The sequence below is a fragment of the Saimiri boliviensis genome, chromosome 1 (assembly GCF_048565385.1).
Source record: "Saimiri boliviensis isolate mSaiBol1 chromosome 1, mSaiBol1.pri, whole genome shotgun sequence".
NCBI lineage: Eukaryota > Metazoa > Chordata > Mammalia > Primates > Cebidae > Saimiri > Saimiri boliviensis.
Genome location: NC_133449.1, coordinates 231,433,986 through 231,457,657, shown reverse-complemented (window position 1 = coordinate 231,457,657; position 23,672 = coordinate 231,433,986). Strand labels below are relative to the sequence as shown.

Sequence of the window (23,672 nt, the reverse complement as noted above, 5' to 3'; positions counted from 1 at the left end):
AGGACATGTGGTCTGTGTACAGCTTGCTTTTGTACGTTTTAGAGCAGGCGTCCCCAAGCTACGGCCCACGGGCCTCATGCAGCCCCCTGAGGCCATTTATCCGGCCCCCGCTGCACTTCAGGAAGGGGCACCTCTTTCATTGGCGGTCAGTGAGAGGAGCACAGTATGTGGCAGCCCTCCAACGGTCTGAGGGACAGTGAACTGGCCCCCTGTGTAAAAAGTTTGGGGATGCCTGTTTTAGAGAGTCATAATACAGTAATCAACACATGCAAAATGTACACTGGTTTGATCTGGAAAGGTGGGACAACTCAAAGGTAGGGCGCTTCCAGGTCAGAAGTAGATTTAAACGTATTCTGATTGGCAATTGGGCTGAAAGAGTTACTATCAGTAGAAAGGAACATCTAGGTTAAGAGAAGGGGTTGTGGTGATCACGGTTTTATCATGCAGAGGAAGCCTCCAGGTAGCAGACTTCAGGGAAAACAGAGTGTAATTGTTTCTATCAGACTTAAGGTCTGTGTTGATGTTAATGCTGGAGGGGTATAATGAGGCATGTCAGATTCCCACTTCCTATCATGGTCTGACCAGTCTTTCAGGTTGAATTTTACAGTGCCCTGGCCTAGAAGGGAGTCCATAAAGATGGCTGGGGGTAGGGAGGGTTCCAATTTTATTTTTGGTTTATATTCTCCCCAGAGGAGATGTGGCCAAAGGCATCATCAATGGCCACCAAATCTTAACTTTGTCCCATAACTCTTTGTAACCACCCAAAGAGTTCACCTTGCCCCTGGCCTAGACAGAGTCAATTCATCAAGAGAGGGAACTGCAATACACAAAGAGTAATTCATACATAGCCGGCTGTATGGGAGACCAGAGTTTCACTATCAGTCTCCCAGGGCATTCAGGGAGCAGAGTTTTTATGAATAACTTGGTGAGTGGGAGGAAGCCAGTGAGCCAGGAGTGCTGATTGGTCAGAGATTAAATAATAGGGAGTCAAAGCCATCTTCTTGCACTCAGTCAGTTCCTGGGTGGGAAGGGCGGCACAAGATCAGATGAGCCAGTTTATTAATCTGGGTGGTGCCAGCTAATCCATCATGTGCAGGGTCTGCAAAATATGTCAAGCACTGATCTTAGGAGCAGTTTAGAAAGGATCAGAATCTTGGAGCATCCAGCTGCATGACTCCTAAACCATAATTTCTAATCTTGTGGTTAATGTTAATCTTACAAAGATCTAGTCCCCAAGTAACAAGGTCTGCTTTGGGGAAGGGCTGTTATCATCTTTGTTTAAACTTAACTAAGTTTTTCCCAAAGTTCGTTCAGCCTACATCCAAGAATGAATGAGGACAGCTTGGAGTTTAGAAGCAAGATGGAGTCAGTTAAATTAGACCTCTTTCACTGTCTGTCATAATTTTGCAAAGGCAGTTTCAGCATTGCCAGGGTGGCATGGCTAACTTCTCCCAGGTCCGTCCTGCCCTCGGTGGGACTCCCTGTGGCCAAGGGACTTAGAATCAACAAGACCCACAGTCAATAAACTAATCTAGGCCAGACAGGAATGAAGTGAACAGGCACTCATTATCCCTTAAAATTATTATTATTATTTTAAGTAGAAAGCCAACAAACAAAAAGCCAAAGGTGAGGTTACAAAACTGACTTATTTTAAACTTCTATGTGTTGAGCTACTGTAATCTTGGTTTTAGTTATGGACGTATAGCAATTAGCTATACAAAACATAAGCACTGCTCTGAAAATAATTTTTTTTAATATATCTATTTGCACAACTAATAACTGGGAGTATTATAGCCAGCAGGCTTTGTCACAAGGTATTTTTATCCTATCAGTAATTATCTTCCTTTAATTCTACAGGAAGCAGGAAATTCTTTATTGTTGGAGTAGACGCAAAGGTGACACATAATAGCTTAGAAGGGAAAGTCCCTAGTTTTATCAGTTGTTTAGGCATATTTGTACCAATCCTTAATTTGGTGGAGAGCCTGATCTTGCCCCAATTCTATTCATCAAAACCAGCCCTTACAATCTCATAGGCCTGCCTCTTGCACAACAGTCCCTGAGCCTAGAGAGAATGTGCTTGTTTAATTTTAGTAGCAGGGTATTTGTAGTGAATAACAGATTGGGCCCAGTGGAATGCCAAATAAAGGAGATTTGCATCTCTAGTCTTTAGAATATCATGACTATGATTTCCTTGCAAGTAAAATAAGGAGAGATAAGTAACAATATTCTGACAATCGAAAGAGCATATGTGTGCCAGAACAGAAAAAGGAACCTATTCCATTAGGGCACCAACTAAAAACATGAAGAAAAAGTATAATCTGGTACTTTCTAGAGGATTACTGTAGCCAAGAAATAATTCATGATTCAATCTGCACTCAAAAACCAAGTCGAGGCTGAAATCTAGTATCAAGTATTACACTTTTCCTTTGAAACAATTTCTCTCTCTCTAGCCCTCCTTTCCTACTGAACAGAAGTCATGGTAAGACCAACTTGTGTGCCAAGTTTGTTTTAGTTTTATGATGCTTGGCCTGATTACTCACATAAAGTGCAGCAAGAACTGATTGGTCATACAGGCTCCTAATAAGTTGACTTTGCTGGAACTTTACCTAAAAACATGTAAATCTAGTTAAATCCTTGGCAAAATAACCAGTGTATCCATTTGTCCTGTTTTAAAAGACTTACTAAACTTACGCAAATAACTATTTGTCATAAAATCAGAATACTTTACAGTTTCCGAATTTTGGAGATCTCAAAGAAAAGTAAATTTGCTCACAAAAACATACTTCACTCAATTGCTCTAAATTATAAATAACTCAAAAGAAAAAGATTTGCTTGACTCTTCTTTCACTACAGCAGGGTTTTCAAACAGGGTATCACTTGTTCACTTTGGAACTACTAACCACAAGCCAAACAACTCCTGTTAGTCAGGAGCTGTCTATCAAGCACTGTAGTATTCAGCAGCTCTTCACACAGTGAGTCAGTCCTAAGGGAACAAAGAGGCTCCCGCTTATGAAAATTCCCCAGGTGGCAGGATCCTGTATCAAAAGGATCTGAGTCCCCAGCAGGGGGTTGGACCAAGAGACTCAGACCCTTTGGGGAATCTTTATCTTACTTGCCTCAACATTTCCCCAGGAAATTTCATCTTTCTCATTATAAACTTTGCCGGATTTTTTTGTTTGTTTTGTTTTTAATTTTCGAATCTGGAGCAAATAGTGACTAACCATCCAAACGTTTCTATCACCCCTCTGGGGTGAGTCCTTGGACTCTGTTTTCTTCCTTTTCATTTCTGTTGTTGTTAATTACCCCTGTGTTTTATTAAGCATCTGTAAGACCCATGAGGGATGGTAAATTTAATTCTGTAACAGCTGTATGATTCTGTGGGAGGGATGCCCATGTAAATAGGGGTCCCCTTTACCCCCAAATTTACCATGACCTGAGTAACAGGCATATTACTCACTTCGGTGAGAGAGTATCCTGGTTATCATAAAGCCAGCCCCACATGGTTTGCATATAAAGCATATCAACCCAGCACTTTGGGAGGCCGAGGCGGGTGGATCACGAGGTCAAGAGATCAAGACCATCCTGGTCAACGTGGTGAAACCCCGTCTCTACTAAAAATACAAAAAAATTAGCTGGGCATGGTGGCTCGTGCCTGTAATCCCAGCTACTCAGGAGGCTGAGACAGGAGAATTGCCTGAACCCAGGGGGCGGAGGTTGCGGTGAGCCGAGATCGCGCCATTGCACTCCAGCCTGGGTAACAAGAGCGAAACTCCATCTCAAAAAAAAAAAAAAAAAAAAAAAAAAGCATATCAACTGGTTCATCTGGGGTGCTCCACTTGGTATTTATAAGAACAGTCGGGCAGTCTCCTTCTTAGGGTAAACAGATCTTACAGTGGAGTTTATCTGGTCCACTAGGCTGGTTGCAGGAATAACCTCCTGTGAATTTGGATCACATATAACCATCAGCAATTGTTTAATTGCTGTGGGCCCTGCATCGACCCAAACAAGCTCTTTCATTTTGCAGCATTTAAAACTAAGAAATTTGCCCTTAAAATGGTTATTTATTTTTACAATCCATTATAGTAAAGGTTTCTCAGGAAGCGGATGACACCAGCCTACAAAATGGAACAATTCATTTACATTATACCCTATGGTTTAATAGTTACTTGGTTTTGCCCTTCCCCCACATTAACTATCTTCTAAGTAACCACAGGTCTCAGAGGTAACTTTTGTTGCCCTGGCTTAGATTTTTCTTTTTATCCATTTAGTTTTATCTGTATAGTTTTTTCCTTCTTTCTTTTTCTTTTCCTTTTTTTGAGACGGAATCTTGCTCTCTCACGCAGGCTACGTGCAGTGGCACCATCTCGGCTCACTGCTACCTCTGCCTCCCAGGTTCACATAATCTTCTTGCCTCAGCCTCCAAAGTAGCTGGGATTACAGGCACATGTCACCATGCTCAGCTTATTTTCAATAGAGATAGGGTTTCACCATATTGGTGAGGCTGGTCTCTAACTCCTGATCTCAAGTGATCCGCCCACCTCAGCCTCCCAAAGTGCTGGGACTACGGGCATGAATCACCGTGCCTAGCCTAATTTTTTCTTTATTCTAAAGCAACTCTTAAAAAAAAATTACATTTTCTTTTTTTTTTTTTTTGAGATGGAGTTTCACTCTTGTTACCCAGGCTGGAGTACAATGGTGCTATCTCCGCTCACCACAACCTCCGCCTCCTGGGTTCAGGCAATTCTCCTGCCTCAGACTCCTGAGTAGCTGGGTAATGGCACTCGCCACCACGCCCAGCTAATTTTTTTGTATTTTTAGTAGAGACGGGGTTTCACCACGTTGACCAGGATGGTCTCGATCTCTTGACCTCGTGATCCACCCGCCTCTGCCTCCCAAAGTGCTGGGATTACAGGCTTGAGCCACCGCGCCTGGCCAAAATTACATTTTCTTTAGCAAAATTCACATCCTTGTGTTTTATAAACTTCACCAAAGACACATTTTACACTCCTGCTATCTAACTCCCAGTAACCACTAACTCCCCCACTAACTCTAATTTCCCAGTGGGAGAAAAAAAAAATGAGGTTTTAATTTAACATAACATGGCTTTAAGATTTTAAACTATTAAAGAGAATTTTGAGATTTAATTTATCAAATTAATCTTACCAAAGATTACCAAAGTCATGTGAATTAAAAAGCATGTGAGATAGCTTCTATCAGACTGATAAGCTCTTAGTTTTCTTTAATTCAATTGATTAGAGCTCTTTCATACACTTTCTCCTGACACATATAAACATATAGATTTAACAGACACAGGCCAGGCGCGGTGGCTCAAGCCTGTAATCCCAGCACTTTGGGAGGCCGAGGCGGGTGGATCACGAGGTTGAGAGATCGAGACCATCCTGGTCAACATGGTGAAACCCCGTCTCTACTAAAAATACAAAAAACTAGCTGGACGTGGTGGCGCGTGCCTGTAATCCCAGCTACTCAGGAGGCTGAGGCAGGAGAATTGCCTGAGCCCAGGAGGGGGAGGTTGCAGTGAGCCAAGATCGCACCATTGCACTCCAGCCTAGGTAACAAGAGCGAAACTCCGTCTCAAAAAAAAAAAAAAAAAAAAAAAGATTTAACAGACACAGATACAAAAGCAAATCCAAATGATTTTTCATTTGTTTTTTTTTTTTTAATTATCTTCCTTACTTTAATTTACCCTGTTTAGATCAGCCTAAATCACATGACCAAGAAGAATCAGTTTCTGTGGCCAGGAAAAATGAATGCCTTAAAATCTGATAGACCCCTCACTAAAGCTGCCATAGGTGAGGCAGTTTCTTTCAAAGAACACAGGCTATGTGCATATAGGGAAGGACAGCAGAGACTAGAATGAAAATATAGATAGTTATCAATAAAAGAAAAATTACTGAGGAAGTAGCTAGAGTGTTCACTAGATGTCTGCAATGAAGACAGACATCACCAATACTATATGCCATATTGCCCATTTAAAATATAAATGTATTAGAATTATCCTATTTATAAACAAATAAAAGACAAAGTTGTCTCCTGAGACCACATCTACTTAATGTAATACTAAAAATGCTAGCATAGTTTAAAAAGATTAATATGTAGAAAATTAAAATATCAATTTTAAGGTCTATTTTCTCTGTTAATAAAACAGTACTTTTTAATTGTGGTAGTGGCACTGGGGACAAGCAGAGAAGATTAAGGGTATAATCTGCCAGATTTTTAAATCTATGGCATTGACAATTATAAACCACATGATATTGGGTTAAAAATTAAACAACATTATCAACAAATAATTCAATCTCTTTCGAAATGCCATGCCAAACTCAAGGTACCATAAATCATAATTAACAATAATGAAAATAATCACTTCAAAAGTATTATTATTAGCATTCTTTAGCTTCACCTCCTAAAAAACAGAGCACCAAGAGGGTTTTCAGGGCCCAGTATACAAACCACTATCTGTAGGCCTCACCTCACTCTCCAGACACCCTTCAATAAGTGCACAGTCCTGGAAACAGGTAGGATTGAAAGACCCCCCTCTCCATCAGGCTAAAACTCTGGGTTGCCTAAGGTATATACATACAACATTCTATACAAGGCAGAAGATGATTAAGTGAGTGAGTGTGCGTCTGGAGCCTCACATCCTCTTTTTTTTTTTTCTTTTACTCTTTATATTTTAGATGCTTGTTTAGAAAGATAACCAAAACAATTTTTTCCGAAATGAAAACTAAACAAAAACAGTATAATGGAGTAAAATTAAGAAGTCTATCAAGCATTGGGGAGGATGTGGATCAATAAAAGGAAATATCACTTAACGCAGTTGGGCACATAAAATGGTACAACTTCCCTTTGCAAGTGACTAAAAGTGTGCCCATCCCTTTCTCCCAACCTCCACACCCCAATTAATATATCTTAACACTCAATGTAATGGTATTAGGAGGTGGGGTCTCTAGGAGATAATAAAGTCATATGGGTGGAGCCTTCAGGAATTAGATTAATACCCTCATAAAAGAGACCTCAGAGAGCTCTCTAGATCTCCTTCCACCACTTGAGGATACAATAAGACAACAGTCCTCAACCCAAAGAGAGCCCTCACCAGAATATGACCATGCTAGCACCCTAGTCTCAGACTTTCAGCCTCCAGAACTCTGAGAAATAAATTCTGTCACTTATAAGCCACCCAGTCTATGGTATGTTGTTAGGGCAACTTGAACTAAGACATGCATCTTACAAGTGGAATATTCACATACTTATGACCAAACAATTTCATTCCTGGGTATGTACCCCAGAAAAATCCTCAGACATAATTACCAGAGACATGAACAAGAATGTACACAGAGACACAATTAATAGGCGAAACAATCCAAATGCTCATCAATAAGAGGAATGGATAAACTGTGGCATTATCTAACAATGGAATATTACACAACAATCAAAAGAAATGTACTCCACCTAAGAGCAAAAATATAGGGCTGAATCCTACCAACATAAGGTGAAAAATGGTATGTCCCAGAAAAATGTCCTTCTTACCAAGTAAATAACTAAAACTGAACAATACATGTTTTAGCAATACACAAATATAAAACTCTTTAAAAGGTAAAAATAAACGCAAGATTAAAAATAGTAGTCACATTAGGTGGAGGGACTAGCACAAAATTAGATGCTATTATCACTGTTTTACTTCTTGTATTAGGTGATGGGCTTATGTTATTAATATATTGCTTGAAAGCAATAAACACAAGCATACAGCAAACAAATGAGGGCTGTGCACAGACAAATAATGAGTATGTGGCATAAACCAAGGATTGAGATTAATTCAATTCTATACAACCAGTATCCAAAGAAAGAAAATATTGTTAGAGATAACTAACTTGGATTCATTGCTTATAGCACATCTTAAATCTCCCATCTTTATTTTTAACTCTGTTAACCTATCTTTAAAAGTTTATAGCAATATTCAGAAAAAAACTCATTTACAGGAAAGTTCAGTGTAATTCGATGAAGCAAGTGTATATTTGGAGAAATTTTTTCCTAAAGGTATCTTTAAAAATAGTTTTAGCACTTGAAGGGTTAAATCTCAGCAAATGATAAAATATGTATATAAAACATTTTATTCACCAATAAATATAGAGTGTTACAGTGATTTCTTATCTTCTGTTGGAATTCACCAAAAACAACTAAAAACTCTCTGTCCCTTTTTTCCATATAACCCGAAAGTCACTGCCAGCCAACCAAGAAAACATCTTGTTTGATGTGATCTGAATCTGGACTCTACCCTCAATCTCCACCCAGTCATTTGGCAATGTTAAACACCTACTATACAGTAGACAGTAGGCAGAAAGTTCAAACATGAATAAAATAATCTTGGCCAGGCATGATGGCTCACGCCTGTAATCCCAGCACTTTGGGAGGCCAAGGCGTGCGGATCACGAGGTCAGGAGTTTGAGAACAGCCGGACCAACATCGTGAAACCCCGCCTCTACTAAAAACGCAAAAGTTAGCTGAGCATGGTGATGCGTGCCTGTAATCCCAGCTACTCAGGAGGCTGAGGCAGGAGAATCGCTCGAACCTGGGGTGCCAAGGTTGCAGTGAGCCAAGATTGTGCCACTGCACTCCAGCCTGGGCAACAGAGTGAGACTTTGTTTCAAAATAAAAAAAAAATACATATATACACACACACACACACACACACACACACACACACACACAAATTAGCTGGGCATGGTGGTGGGCACCTGTAATCCCAGCTACTTGGGAGGCTGAGGTGGGAGAACTTCTTGGAAGGTGGAGGTTGCAGTGAGCTGAGATCATGCCACTGCACTCCAGCCTGGGCGACAGAGCGTGACTCCACCTCAAAAAACAATCTCGTCCAGGAGCTCACAGAATTGTATGGTGCTTCTGAAAATGTAGTTAGCAAAAAATAAGAAAAGAATTACACAAGGACTTGTAAAATGTACAAATCCCTGGATCCTGCCCTAGACTTACAGAATTAGAATCATCAGGGTTGCCCTGGTTAAGTCTGTCTTCAAAATGTACCCAGGTCAATTCTTCTACATAATAAAGTTGGCAAATTACTGTTCTAATGCAATGGTTCTCAAACTTTTTTTTTCTTCTTTTTTTGAGACTAGTCTTGCTCTGTTGCCCAGGCTGGAGTGCAGTGGCATGATCTCGGCTCACTGCAACCTCTCTCTCCTGAGTTCAAGCAATTCTCCTGCCTCCGCCTCCTAAGTAGCTAGGACTACAGGTGCCTGCCACCATGCCTAGCTAATTTTTGTAATTTTTGTAGAGATGGAGTTTCACCATGTTGGCCAGGCTAGTCTCTAACTCCTGACCACAAGTGATCTGCCCGTCTCGGCCTCCCAAAGTGCTGGGATTACAGGCGTGAGCCACCATGCCCAGACTCAAACTATTGATCCCAAAACACCTTTAAAATTACTGAAGATTGGCTGCGCATGATGGCTTGCACCTGTAATCCCAACACTTTGAGAGGCGAAGGCAAGAGTGTGGCTTGAGCCCAGGAGCTCAAAACCAGCCTGAGCAACACAGTAAGACTTCATCTCCACAAATAATTTTTAAAAATTAGCCCAGTGTGGTGGCATGCTCCGGTGTTTCCAGCTACTTGGGAGGCTGAGGTGGGAGAATCACTTGAGCCTACAGTGAGTCTGCAGTGAGCCATAATCGTGACACTGCAATCCAGCCTAGGCAATAGAGTAAGACCCCTGTCTGGAAAAAAAAAATTACTGAGGATCCCAAGAAGCTCTGTTTACATGAATTATATCTATTAATATTTACTGTATTAGAAATTAAAACAGAAATTTTAAAAATATTTTTAAAGTTAGAAAAATTTTAAATATACTTAATTTACTTAAAAATAAAATGTACTGTAATGTTAGCAAAAATAACCTATTTTATGAAAAATAGTCTCATTTTGCAAAACAAGAACTAGAAAAAGGGTACTATTTTACATTTTTGCAAACCTTTATAATCTGGAATAAAAGCAGCTAGATTCTCTCATCTGCTTCTACATTCAATCTGTCGCAGTATCAAACATCATATCGCCTCTGAAAAACTCCACAGTACAATTGTGAGCAAATGAAAGTTAAAAAGGCAAATAATGCCTTAGTTATTATAAAAATACTTTCTACTTTGCAGAACCCCTGAATGGGTGTTAGGGACCCCAAGGGGTTCCTAGACCATACTTTGGAAGCTACCAGACTAGTAAATAGAACAAATAGCTTAATGTATTTTTAGCACTATCCTACTGAAAACTACAAAGTTCTCTGGGAACACAGAAAAGGGAGCACTAACTTTGGACACAGCCAGGAAACTCTATAGAGATGGTGATATCTGAAGCCCAAGTCCTTAAAGTCCTTCTAAAATCTGTACCCTCTCCCTCTCACTTTTCTCAATCTCCTATCCCTCTTCCTCTCCTTCACTGGTTGCTGCTCCTCAAACAGGCCAATCTTACTCCCTTTTTCAAGTCTTTGAATTTGCTGTTTCTTCTGTCTGAATGACTCTTCCCCCATTTATCTCATTGCTGTTCTTGACCACACATGGCCAACCTTATAGCTGAGAAGAGCTATACTACCACACACCTGAAATCCATTCTGCACCTACCGTTTGAGAAGTTCTGCCTTAGGCTAACCATTACATATGTGTTCTAGGGGCCATATATAACAATGTACATTGTAGCAACATTTGTACAAGTGAAAAACTAGGGCCCCCTACCCGAAAAAAAAGAAAGCTAAACTAAATATCCATTAAAATTAAAATGAAAAAAATACATTAGTACATTCATACTTGAGTTCTAGGAATAAATCTTCATATACATAACAATGTACAAAGTCCATAAGGACGGGACCAAACCTTTGCTATTTTGTATCCCTGAAATATCACCTACTGCCCATGAGATTTCAACCTACCTATCTCCTATTTTTCTTAAGTTTCAAAGAAATAATCATAATAAGCTGGGATGGATTAGTTCATTTATGCCCATTAAGTAACTTAGAAGGCGATTAAACACACAAACACACACCCCCTCTATTAAACTGGAATGAAAGAGTCTATTCTAGTTAATTCTAGGTAAACTACGAAACCTTTTTTGATACAACTGTAATAATATAAAATTTTTCCATAAATAGACTTGTCTCTTCCTAGTTTAAAAAATGTAAAATTGTTACTTTTCAACAAATCCTTGATAGATTTTCAAATATTTTATATCTCTAATAAAATAAAAATACTACCCTGAAAAATGTCTAATTGTCTGAGGGTAGTTACTACTTAACAACAGTTGCTTCTCTTTTCTTTCTCCATTTCCAAGTCACTTTTATTTATAAAGTAAACTTTTATTTCTAGTCTCTTGATGTGTTCCCCCTCATAAACTCTTTTCTGGTTTCCTCCAGTCCTTAACTCAATTGACAAATATCTACTAAGTGTCTATTTGGTGAAAAACAATTCTGTGAAAAGTAATGTTATATTAGACACCATCCCTTTGGTCCTGAAAAGATGTGAACTCTTTGGCCTTAAGAAAATCTTTGTATACTTTGATATAATTCAGTGTCTTCAGAACTTAACATTCTAGATTTGGAGATCAAAATTTTTTAACACTATACTAGTAATCTAAGTTCAAACACACTTCAGTAGACAAATGTATTTCAAGCAACAGATGTTATATTAAAATAATGACATTAGTATTATTCAGAAGCCGAGGAACGTTTAATAAAAAGTTGATACCTATTTGCTCCAATATCCTTTGCAGACAAATAAACCCTGATTTAGAATACACACATGCACATACACACAGAACTCCATAACATACTTGTGGAAGTGAAAGGATCTTGACAATTACAAAGAACTCAGTTAAAAAACATTAAGAATTTGGAAATAACTATAATCTAGCACTAGAATTGTAAGAATATCTTCTAATTACTGTGTGAATCATTTATAGATTTTGAAATTAGCGTTCTCCAAAACTCACTTGACTACTCTTCCCTACAATAAACTTAACAACAGTGCAATAGAAGAGCAAAACTAGCCTTGCCATATTGTGCTAATGAAATAGTGTTTTTTAAGCTGTTAAAAATACAAGATAGGAGCCAGGCACGGTGGCTCAAGCCTGTAATCCCAGCACTTTGGGAGGCTGAGGCGGGTGGATCACGAGGTCAAGAGATCGAGACCATCCCGGTCAATATGGTGAAACCCCGTCTCTACTAAAAATACAAAAAATTAGCTGGGCATGGTGGCGCATGCCTATAATCCCAGCTACTCAGGAGGCTGAGGCAGGAGAATTGCCTGAACCCGGGAGGCGGAGGTTGCGGTGAGCTGAGATCGTGCCATTGCACTCCAGCCTAGGTAACAAGAGCGAAACTCCGTCTCAAAAAAAAAACAAAACAACAAAAAAAAAACAAGATAATTGATAGAAATCGAGTATTTTTTTTTTTTGCTGGGGCTTGGGGTTAGGGAATCACTGCCTCAGCAATGATCACAAAAAGATGATCATTACAAAGTCTTAGACATTTTTCAAAAATGCAGCCCGCGGGCCATAGTTTGGGGACGCCTGTCTTAGACATTATTCAAAAACACAGGTTCATACTCTTCCCTTCCCCCTCCACAGGCAATCAGTGACCAGAACAAGCAACTAAAATACAAGCTTTTATCACAACTTTAAAGAAAGCACGTTCCAGAGTCTCTTCTGGGGATCCATAACCATTCATCCTTAAGTCCTCACTCACATTGTTGATAATCTACAGAAAAGTAATAAAGATGCTGCTGCTATGGTTTGAATGTTTGTATCCCTCCAAAATTCACAATGAAACTTTATTTCCAATGCAACAGTGTTAACAGATGAAGCCTTTAGAAGGTAATTAGGTAACGCGGTCTCCTCTCTTGCAAATGGGGGTAAGGCCCTTATAAAAGAGGCTTCACACAGCCTTGGGCCCTTTTATTCCCTTCTGCCACATGAAGACAGTGTTCAGGGTACCATCCTGGAAGCAAGAGACCAGGCCCTCACCAGTTATTTGCCAGCCTCTTCGTCTTGGACTTCCCAGTCTCTGGAACTACAAGTAATAAAAATCTATTATTTATAAATCACCCAGTCTCAGGTGTTTTCATAGCAGCGCAAATGAACGTAGATAGGTGTTAACAATGAGTGCAGTTAGCATTTATCGAACATTTACTATATATCAGGCATCTGGGCTAAGTGCTTTACATGATTACCTTATTTAATTCTCCTAACAATACCAAAAAAAAAAAAGATACTTTCATTAACCTCGTGTTCCAGCTAAGAATCCTGGGGCTTTTAAAGGTTAAGTAACTTTCCCAGGGTCGCATATGTAATAATGTGTAGTAAGTGGAGCCTGGGAGTCCATCTGTTTAACTCTCACATCAAGAATAAACAACTATTGTAACTATTACGCTGTAATGCAATAATTGATTCAGTGTCTCTCTACTGCTTATCAGATCAGGTTCAAATTCCTTATAAAGGAATGTTTCATTTCTTCATCTGTTCGTTGCAAAGACTTATTATTAAGTATTATGTGCCAACACCATACCAGATGATTCAAAGACAGTAAGATGTAGGTTCTGAGTGAGGCTGCTAAATGAGTGATGTTTGGATCAGTTAAACCTATGACAAGTTATTAAGAAAAAAAAAATCAGTTATATTTGGACACAACAGCATCACAATAGAAAATTATTATATTCTTTTATAAATATATTACTGAATATAGAATACTGGAATAGACACCATGCACCTAAGTGTTTACTGTTTAAGAGTTTTAGATTGCCATTATTAATAAAATTTTCCAACCTTCCTTACTACAGATTTTCAAAATTTTCAACCAAACCAAAAAAAAATGTAATGAAAAAACAAACACCCATACACATACAGGGCAAAAAACCTTTCACCTCCACATTCAACCTGGAGAATAAAATACCTTGTGTTGAGAAAACCGTGGTGATGAGTGGCCTTAGCCTTCTCCCTTTCCAGCTTGAAGAAACATCTGGTTGCCTGCTATGTTGCTCCTAAAAGTAACTACTTGCCAAGTAGTTGGCAGAATGTGGTGAAGAGCTGACCACCTGCAATCCATTTTGGCATGGCCTCTGAACACCACTTTGGAGAACTGAATACATTACAGAAATTCCTAAAGGAACTAGCTAAATTTCAAAGGAGAAAGGTAGCCATTCTGGTTGAACTTAGCAATGGGATACAGTGCAAAAGAGGAGAAAAGAAAACAAAGCTAGCAAAGCTTACCGGAATAAATTACAGGACTATGTTCTTAACCTCTCCCAGATACTCTCCACCATACTTCTATGTGTCATTGCTTTAAATATAAGAAGTATCTAAATAGCAAAAATTAATGGGGGGAAACTTTAGGTCTACTTAAGTATATGTGTCATTTGCATTCTTCACTTTTTATATCAGTATAATATATATTGAATAACGTAGATATTTTACATACCTTTTATGTTGTCTTCATACCTGCTATACATAGCATATCTACCATACACAGTTGTATATGAGAGATGTAGATATAAACAAACTTGAGAAGATGCCACAGTTTGGGAACAATGCTTGCTTTATTAAAAAAAAAAAAAAAAAAATCAATACAATTTCCCCACAGGTTCATGATGTAAAATTCTATAATCAAGGCTTGTAGATTTGTAATTATGGTATGTCAGCTACATTTAAACAAGAGTGTTAAAAGATTGTTAAAGTTAAACTAACACAATTGCAGTGTGAATTGTCCTAGTCTCATTCTAATCTACCGGTGTCACTTTCATTTAATCAGAGGAAAACTGGGCCAATGTCAGTGCTATTTCCAATGCCCTAACATTCTTTGTTCACATTGGATTTTAAGCCATTACCAATTGAAATTGGTTATAAAAAGATAAATTTAAGAAAATATTTTTAATCAATTCATTCATTCACCAGTGAGTTAGTTTAACAAGCTTCATTGAAAATCAGTTGGCTTTAAAGTTAAGTAACCTTTTATGTAAAATGATTAACAGTATTTTTTACTTTAGAAGAATTTCTTGAATTTACCACAAATCTAATAAAAATTGTATTTTATAAACACAAATCCCACTTGGAAACTTTTGGTGGATCTAAGTCACTTAGCCGAAATACCACATTTAGAAAATATCAATTCTGTATTTTCTCCTACTTTAGTGAAAATTATTTTCTACATCATTAATAATTTAAATACAGAAAAAAAAACCTACTCTATTAAGGATTCATATTTACATTATGCACTTAAGTTTTAAATTGAGGTACAACATATAACTCATAGTTGTACTATCTGCAAACAGCCTCCAAATAAATTACAGAACACACAAAACAGAGCTATGTTAGCTAGTTACAGAAGAGGTGACCAATCATTCTGGTTTGCCTGGGACGTTCCCAGTTTTAGCAGTGAAATGTTCTCTACATCCTGGGAAACCCCTCAGTCTCAGGCAAACTGGGATAATTGGCGCCACCCAGATATTCCACCACCAACCCGCCCAACCCCCGCCCAAAAAAACCGCAGAGTGTTTGCTGGAGGAAAAAAAACTGAGTATTATTTGGTAACACTCTGCTAGGGCTGCCAGATTCATTGTGACCCTGTCACAGATATCAATAAATCCAGCAATCTGCTGGAAACATAGATCCAAGTCTTTAAAAAAAAAAAGGTCCAGCCAGACCCAAACCTGCCAACGGATACCCACTATCAGTGAGTCACATGTGAAAAAGGCTGCTGCTCAAAGAAACTTAGCATGATAACCCATCTAGAGCCAGGCTCAGTGGCACACTCCTGTAATCCCAGCACTTTGGGAGGCTGAGGCAGGTGGATCACCTGAGGTAAGCAGTTCAAGACCAGCCTGGCCAACATGATGAAACCCCATCTCTACTAAAAAATACAAAAGTTAGCCTGGCATGGTGGCAGGCACCTGTAATCTTAGCTACTTGGGAGGCTGAAGCAGAGAGAATTGCTTGAATCCAGTGAGCTGAGATCATACCACTGCACTCCAGCCTGGGCTACATAGCAAGTGTGTCTCAAAAAAAAAAATTTTTTTAATAACCCATCTAGCCTCTAGTATACACACTTCTCTAGTTTCACAGCAAGAATGAGTTCTCAAAAAAAAAAAAAAAAAGCAATCCTACACATTGTATACATGTATCAAAATACACAGGGTACCCTGTAAATATGTATAAGTATGTGTCAACTAAAAATAACAATAATACTATTAAAATCTTATTGCTGGGAGGAAGACATTTAAGGAGCCCTCAGAGTTGGAGACTTAGCACCAAGTCAGCCTCATTCTGTCCAACTCTTACCTTCTAAGTCATTCCTAATATCTAGACCTTTTTTATTCCTACTAATCTAATCTCTCCCTTGAAACTCACTTCCCAGATATCAAATGCTTTGTCTTTTACCGTACAAAGTAACAAAGTTTCTCTAGGAACAGGACACTCACTATAAACCTCCTGCCTATTTTCCTAGGGCCTAAAACTTACTGCCCCTGAAACTTGTTTCTACTTTCTAATAATGTGGGCTGCTATCCATTAGGTCGCCTTTGCCATTTTGCCAACATGTGAAATGGCCACCTTCCACTCATGGCCGGATCTCCTTAATGCCAACCAAATACCATCATCTATTTATTGCCTGTCTCCATATTCCCCTAATATTCAACCCAACTGTCCACATTTCTTCATAAGACCCATTTTCAGAAACTGTTGAGTTACCTGACGTGTTCCAACAGATCTAATTAGAAACTAAATTAATCCACCCTTCCTAGTATAGCCTACCCAAACTGAACTAACTCTAGGACAAATACCTGGAATATAATTTCTAGTTGCTCTCAATTTCTAGAGAGAAAACTGAATAATGACTTTAAACCTCTTCTTCCAAACAAAGGCTGTGACTTCTGAAGACAAATGAGGCTATAGAAAAATGAACATCTAACCAGAAAAAGAGTGTCAAGAACAGATTTAAAACTGTGTCAAGAATAGCTTTTTAAAACCATTGATTAAAAAAAAAAAAATGAACAGAATCCCCTTCAAAAAACCAAGAACATGTCCGAATCATGAAATTAAGAAATATTTGAAACTAATTTTGGAGACAAGAGGAAAAAAGCATACCTTTTAAACCTTTTTATCATGAAAAATGTTAAACTTAATGTACAGAAGAATATAATGAAGTCCCATGATCATTCAGCCCCAACAATTATTAATATGTTGCCACTGCTGCCTCATCAATTTTTTTCTTTGCTGAGGTAAAATGCAGATTTTTAAAAATAGGATGCTGGGCTTAAAACGTAGATGATGAGTCGATAGATGCAGTAAACCACCATGGCATATGTATACCCATGTAACAAACCTGCATGTTCAGCACATGTATCCCAGAACTTAAAGTAAAATAAAATAAATAATAAAAATAGGATACTAAGGCAGAAGATAGAAACAGTCATAGTAAAATAGTTTTCAGGTGAAAATAACAAGAAACAGGAGGGGGCAATATTTATGAAGTTAGATAGTGATATACCAAGACAAATGTGGGTAATGAACAGCTAAAACAGGAAGTTTAGGGGTTTCTTTAAATTGCATTTTAATATATAAGTGGGAAGCTATACCCTAAAATGTCAACAGAAAAGCCATTTAAAAATGTATGGGAGACATTTCCATTAATTTATAAACAATTTGAGATAATAGTAAATTATGAACAGAATTCATTAAGTGATAAATTTATTTCTAAGCAGTTTATATAAGCACTTGAGAACTTAAGTCAAAAACTTCATTTATAATCATCTCAATGAGTATTTTCTCTAGAATATGTATTGTAAGCATATAACTACTTGAACTAAGTAATTTATAAACTAGTATAGATCATTAGAACAAGAAATGTCAAGGTCAAATAAGTAAATGAATGGGAAACTACCATTAGAAGTCATTTCTCATTCACTCTACAGCACTCTGCAACATATCCTGATAGTTCTGCCAAATACAGTGACTGAAATGACATAACCCAAGTAAGTATGGTAAAAGTGAACAACAGAACTCTGGGCTGAGGGATAGTGTGGACTATTTATATTTTGAAGAATACATCTCAATTCTCTTCCTATTACAAACTTTTAAAATATTCTTTGTGGGAGCACTGTAGCTTAAAGGAGAAAGTTGTAGATTTGAAACCTTAGTCCTTTTCCTTGCATTGCTACTAACTAGAAGTGTGACTTTAGGAAAGTTTTTTTTTTCTTTTTTTAACTTCATTAAACCTCAGTTTCTCTCTCCTTTTTTTAAACCTAATCATGTATGACACCTGTTATTGACAAACCTCAGTTTCTCATCTGTAAAATGGAAATACAAACAATATTATTAACATTTACTAGCCACTTGCTATTTGCCACATACTGTGTTAAACAGCATAGCAGGCAGTTCTTGAGACAAATGCATGAGTTGGGTACTTACTCTATTTTACAAATAAGGTAAAGGCAGCACAGTATAATGTAATATATTCCACAACATACAATAAAGGGCAGAATAAAGATCTGAACCCAAGCAGTATTACTTCAGAAACAGCTGTGCATTTAACGCCTACTCACATAGTCTCCTTACTGCCTTAGCAATAAAGCTTCCAGGGAAGTACAGTGGGATGTTGTGCTAAAACTCGGAAGCATTACCTTAAAAGTAAATTTACTCTCCCTTTTGCCTTGTCCTTCCTCTGGTGGAAATATCAATAAACAAAGGAAAGGTGGGCACACAGGAAGAAGTCAGTTGGTTTCTTTAGTAGACAGTGCTACCACAAAATAACCTGCTTCTTCAGAAGGCTGTTTATCTTTTCTCTTGGAATACTTCATCAAAAACAGTTTGTTCTTCTTGGGTCTCAACAATAAAGTTCCAATGAACACTGAAGTGTCTACCAGCAGTCAGGAATGTAAACTAAAAACAAAATTCTAAGCTCCCCAACCATCTGAATGGACCCCTCCGCTTAACCAACCGCATTCTAAAGTTAACCTGAAAAACTAATTCAGGCCATAATGGGAAGACGGGGTCGGACAAATCTCATCATACTTCCTCTCTTTGGAATTCAGGAACAACTGACCAGCATTAACATTAAAACAGAACTTGAGAAGGCTTTTTGCAGCAATAAGACACCAAATTCCAGCCTTACTCTAGTATGGCATCATATGACAGCAGGATCTGAAAGAAATACATGCATTTTACCCTAAAATATATATGTTACATATTTTAAATTGGTCCTGCAAAGCTGTCTCTTCTGGGGAAAAATCTACACTCTGTAGAGAATACCCTTCCCTGTCCAGGTCTTTTTCCTAATCCAGGAAAATTAACTAGGAGTCTGTGACCTTTTTAAGTCTGTTAAGAAATATTGCCAGGCGCGGTGGCTCAAGCCTGTAATCCCAGCACTTTGGGAGGCCGACGCGGGTGGATCACGAGGTCGAGAGATCGAGACCATCCTGGTCAACATGGTGAAACCCCGTCTCTACTAAAAGTGCAAAAAATTAGCTGGGCATGGTGGCACGTGCCTGTAATCCCAGCTACTCAGGAGGCTCAGGCAGGAGAATTGCCTGAACCCAGGAGGCGGAGGTTGCGGTGAGCCGAGATCGTGCCATTGCACTCCAGCCTGGGTAAAAAGGGCGAAACTCCGTCTCAAAAAAAAAAAAAAAAAAAGAAATACTTATAATCTATTCTCTCTGAAGCCTGCTACCTGGAAGCATCATCTGTCTAATAAGAACCTTGATCTCTACAACCCCTTTATCTTAACCCAGACATACTCCCTTGTATTGATTCCAGGTCTTAAGATAAACGCTTTCAGCCGGGCGCGGTGGCTCAAGCCTGTAATCCCAGCACTTTGGGAGGCGGGTGGATCACGAGGTCGAGAGATCGAGACCATCCTGGTCAACATGGTGAAACCCCGTCTCTACTAAAAATACAAAAAATTAGCTGGGCATGGTGGCTCGTGCCTGTAATCCCAGCTACTCAGGAGGCTGAGGCAGGAGAATTGCCTGAACCCAGGAGGCGGAGGTTGCAGTGAGCCGAGATCACGCCATTGCACTCCAGCCTGGGTAACAAGAGCGAAACTCCGTCTCAAAAAAAAAAAAAAAAGATAAACGTTTTCAAGGAATTGCCAATTGGAAAACCTCCTGTAACTTGGGACCCCCACCCCCCCAACCTCCTCTGGGTTGTTCTGCCTTTCCAGATCGAAACAATGTACATCGTACATGTATTGATGTCTTATGTCTCCCTAAAACGTATAAAACCAAACTGTAGCCTGATCACCTGGCCACATGTCAGGACTTCCTGAGGCTGTCACAGGCATATCCTCAACCCTGGCAAAATTAACTTCTCAACTGATTGAGACCTGTCTCAGATACTTTTTTGGTTTACAGGAGTAAGAGCAATCACAGGACTGAACTACCTGTAAGTTTGTGAAAGCAAAAATAAATCTCAGGACCCCCCCCCCACCCAAATCACTAAGCCAAAGAGAAAAGTCAAGCTGGGAACTGCATCAGGCAAATCTGCGTCTCATTTTATTCCCGAATAAGATTAGCTACAAAGATTTTTTAAAAAGCTACTTACCTCCCTGACCATTAAGATCTTTTCCCTAAAACAATTCCGTTGGATTTCACTCTGGCAATGTAAATTGACAGCTTATCTTCACAGGTATATGACAACAGGCAGAACTCAAAGTCATCCCTCTACCCATCTGAGACAAATGGATATCTGACTGCTTCCCGTGTCCTACTGTGCAAGTAAAATCACAGATTGATGTGCTGGACTTAGGCATAAGTGACTATTCCTCCACCCCTCTCTCACATGTAAATTGTGTATTAAGCGAAAGGCTGATCGAAGACTCAAAAGAATGCAACCATTCGTCTCTTATCTATGACCTGGAAGCCCCCCACCCTTCCCGTTGTCCTGCCTTTCTGGAGGGAACCAAGGTACACCTTTCACATTGACTAATATCTCAGGTCTCCCTAAAATGTATTAAGCCAAGCTGCGCCCCAACCTCCTTGGGCACATGCCATCAGGACCTAGAGGCTGTTTCTGTCATGGGAACATCCGTCCTTGGCAAAATAAACTTTCTAAATTGATTGAGACCTGTCTCAGATACTTCTGGTTCACAAGTAATTTAAACAGCATCTCTCACCCTCTGGGGCGGGCTTCGGGGAATCTGACTGGAGAAAGTGAGGCCACCTAAGTTTGCTGAGTGTGCTAGAAGTTCAGGCCCAGTTCTCAAAGCCTGCCAGTCATGCCAGCCATGATAGGTCACACGGCTCCACTACGGTCTCTTTTTTGACGAGACCCGGATTGTAGGCATCCGGCAACCCCCTAAACTTCAGAGCCTGCTTTCACGTCCATTTGACAGCACATCTGGGATCCGCCTCACCGGGTCAAGTTCAGCAAGGAGACGCCGGCGCGCGCACACAGGAGGCACCGGATCAGAGCCCGGCCCGCCCGCCGACCTGCCCCCACCCCCCGAGCCGCGGCCCACCGCCTCCCAACCGCGGGCGCCGAGAGACCGGGCCGCAACCGACTCCCTCCGCGAATCCGAGCGGCTAGTGAGCGAAGAGGCACGGGAAGCGGCGTGCCAGGCCCGCGGGCTCGGCAGCCAGCGCGCCCCGCTGGGTCCCTGCCAGTCACAGCCAGCTGCGGAGCCCCCGCTGCGGCCTGGAGTTCAGAGCCCGCCTCGGGCCTGCGCTCCGCTCGGCCTCGCGGGCCGCCATGAGGCGACGAAGAGGAGGTGCAGGGCGCCGCTCCCGGCTCCTTACCGCTTCACCACGCCGGTCTTGATCTTGATCTGTCTCACGCGAGGATCGGCCATGGTCCCTCGAGCGCCGCGAGAAGGAGGGGCGGAGAACCCGGGTAACCGTGGAACGCGACGCCGACACGACGGTTATGTGGGCGTCACCGCCGGTCCGGCGCGCATGCGCAGGCTGCGCGGCCCGGCGTCCGGGCCACGCCCCGCGGGGCCGGGTCCCTGGAGGGTGGTGCCCCGCGCCTACCGTCCTCTGCCTGCGCCCCCTTACCCCTCGTGGGACGCGCCCTCCTGTCTCTCGGACAGCCCTCCTTTTTAGTTCGGGCGCAACTTACACTATCCCAGTCTCCACACCCTGGGCGTTCGGGGAAACTGAAGTATCTCTCTGGGACGTTGCTTTGCAGCATTATCTCCTTAATGGATGGAGTGACCTAAAAAATGTATTACGCGTATTTTCGATGTCATCATCTGGTGTCAAATGGGGCAAAGTGATGCATGTGTAATGAAATAAACTTCCATCATGCACGCAGTCGAGAAAATCCTTGCCCTTTACCTCAAATCCCTGCGAGAAGGTTTGTAGATAATGTGCCTTACCAAGGAAATGACTATAGGACTTCTTCAAATAATCACCTCTAGTGTATCCTAAATATTTAGCTTACAAGAATGTGTGTGGCACACAAAAGCTTGGGCCTCCTGATTAGACAAACCGGCATACATTTGGGATTCCACCCTCTAATAGCTGGACAGCTCTGATATGTGTGCTATTTAGCCTCACAGCTGGAAATAATAATGCCCATTTTACAGATTAAGTATAAGGATTAAAACACCTAACTAACTCATTGTCTGACGCATGGTAGATGCTGAACAACATTTGACTATTTTACATGTTCAAAAATATATAAAATGAGGCACATCTCCAGTGGGCTCTAGCAGTCTCTTCTTGAGAGAGTCTCCTGAGGAATACAGGGCAGAATCTCCCTTTTTTTTTTTTTTTTTTTTTTTTTTGAGACGGAGTTTCGCTCTTGTTACCCAGGCTGGAGTGCAATGGCGCGATCTCGGCTCACCGCAACCTCCGCCTCCTGGGTTCAGGCAATTCTCCTGCCTCAGCCTCCTGAGTAGCTGGGATTACAGACACGCCCCACCACGCCCAGCTAATTTTTTTGTAATTTTAGTAGAGACGGGGTTTCACCATATTGACCAGGATGGTCTCGATCTCTTGACCTCGTGATCCACCCGCCTCGGCCTCCCAAAGTGCTGGGATTACAGGCTTGAGCCACCGCGCCCGGCAGAATCTCCCTTTTAAAAAATTCTTGAGGCCGGGCGCGGTGGCTCAAGCCTGTAATCCCAGCACTTTGGGAGGCCGAGGCGGGTGGATCATGAGGTCGAGAGATCGAGACCATCCTGGTCAACATGGTGAAACCCCGTCTCTACTAAAAATACAAAAAATTAGCTGGGCATGGTGGCGCGTGCCTGTAATCCCAGCTACTCAGGAGGCTGAGGCAGGAGAATTGCCTGAACCCAGGAGGCGGAGGTTGCGGTGAGCGGAGATCGCGCCATTGCACTCCAGCCTGGGCAACAAGAGCGAAACTCCGTCTCAAAAAAAAAAAAAAAAAAAAATTCTTTTTTTCTTTTATTTTTTGAGACAGAGTCTCACTCTTTCATGCAGTGCTTTGATCGTGGCTGACTGCAACTTCTGCCTCCTGGGTTCAAGCAGTTCTCCTGTCTGAGCCTCCGTAGTTGCTGGGATTACGAGCACATGCCACGAGGCCTGGCTAAAATTTTTTTTTTCTTTTTGAGACAGAGTATCGCTCTGTCGTCCCGGCTTGGCTGAATGCAACCTCCTCCTCACAGTTCAAGCGATTTTCCTGCCGCAGGCTCCGGAACAGCTGGGACTACAGGCACGTG

The 23,672-nt window shown here is 40.7% G+C and overlaps 1 protein-coding gene across 2 annotated transcripts in view; it reads right to left on the bottom strand.

The window, feature by feature from the left end:
* Positions 1 to 21,938, bottom strand: part of TBCA (tubulin folding cofactor A) — a 73,816-nt gene extending 51,878 nt beyond the window's left edge. The window contains exon 1 of one of the 2 annotated variants that reach the window (XM_039467705.2): positions 21,781 to 21,938. In XM_039467705.2, the coding sequence (XP_039323639.1) occupies positions 21,781 to 21,833 (53 nt within the window). In that variant the 5' untranslated portion in view covers positions 21,834 to 21,938. The remainder of the gene's footprint in view (positions 1 to 21,780) is intronic. The other variant, XM_003920820.4, reaches the window with a different exon arrangement.
* Positions 21,939 to 23,672: the final 1,734 nt, after the last annotated feature.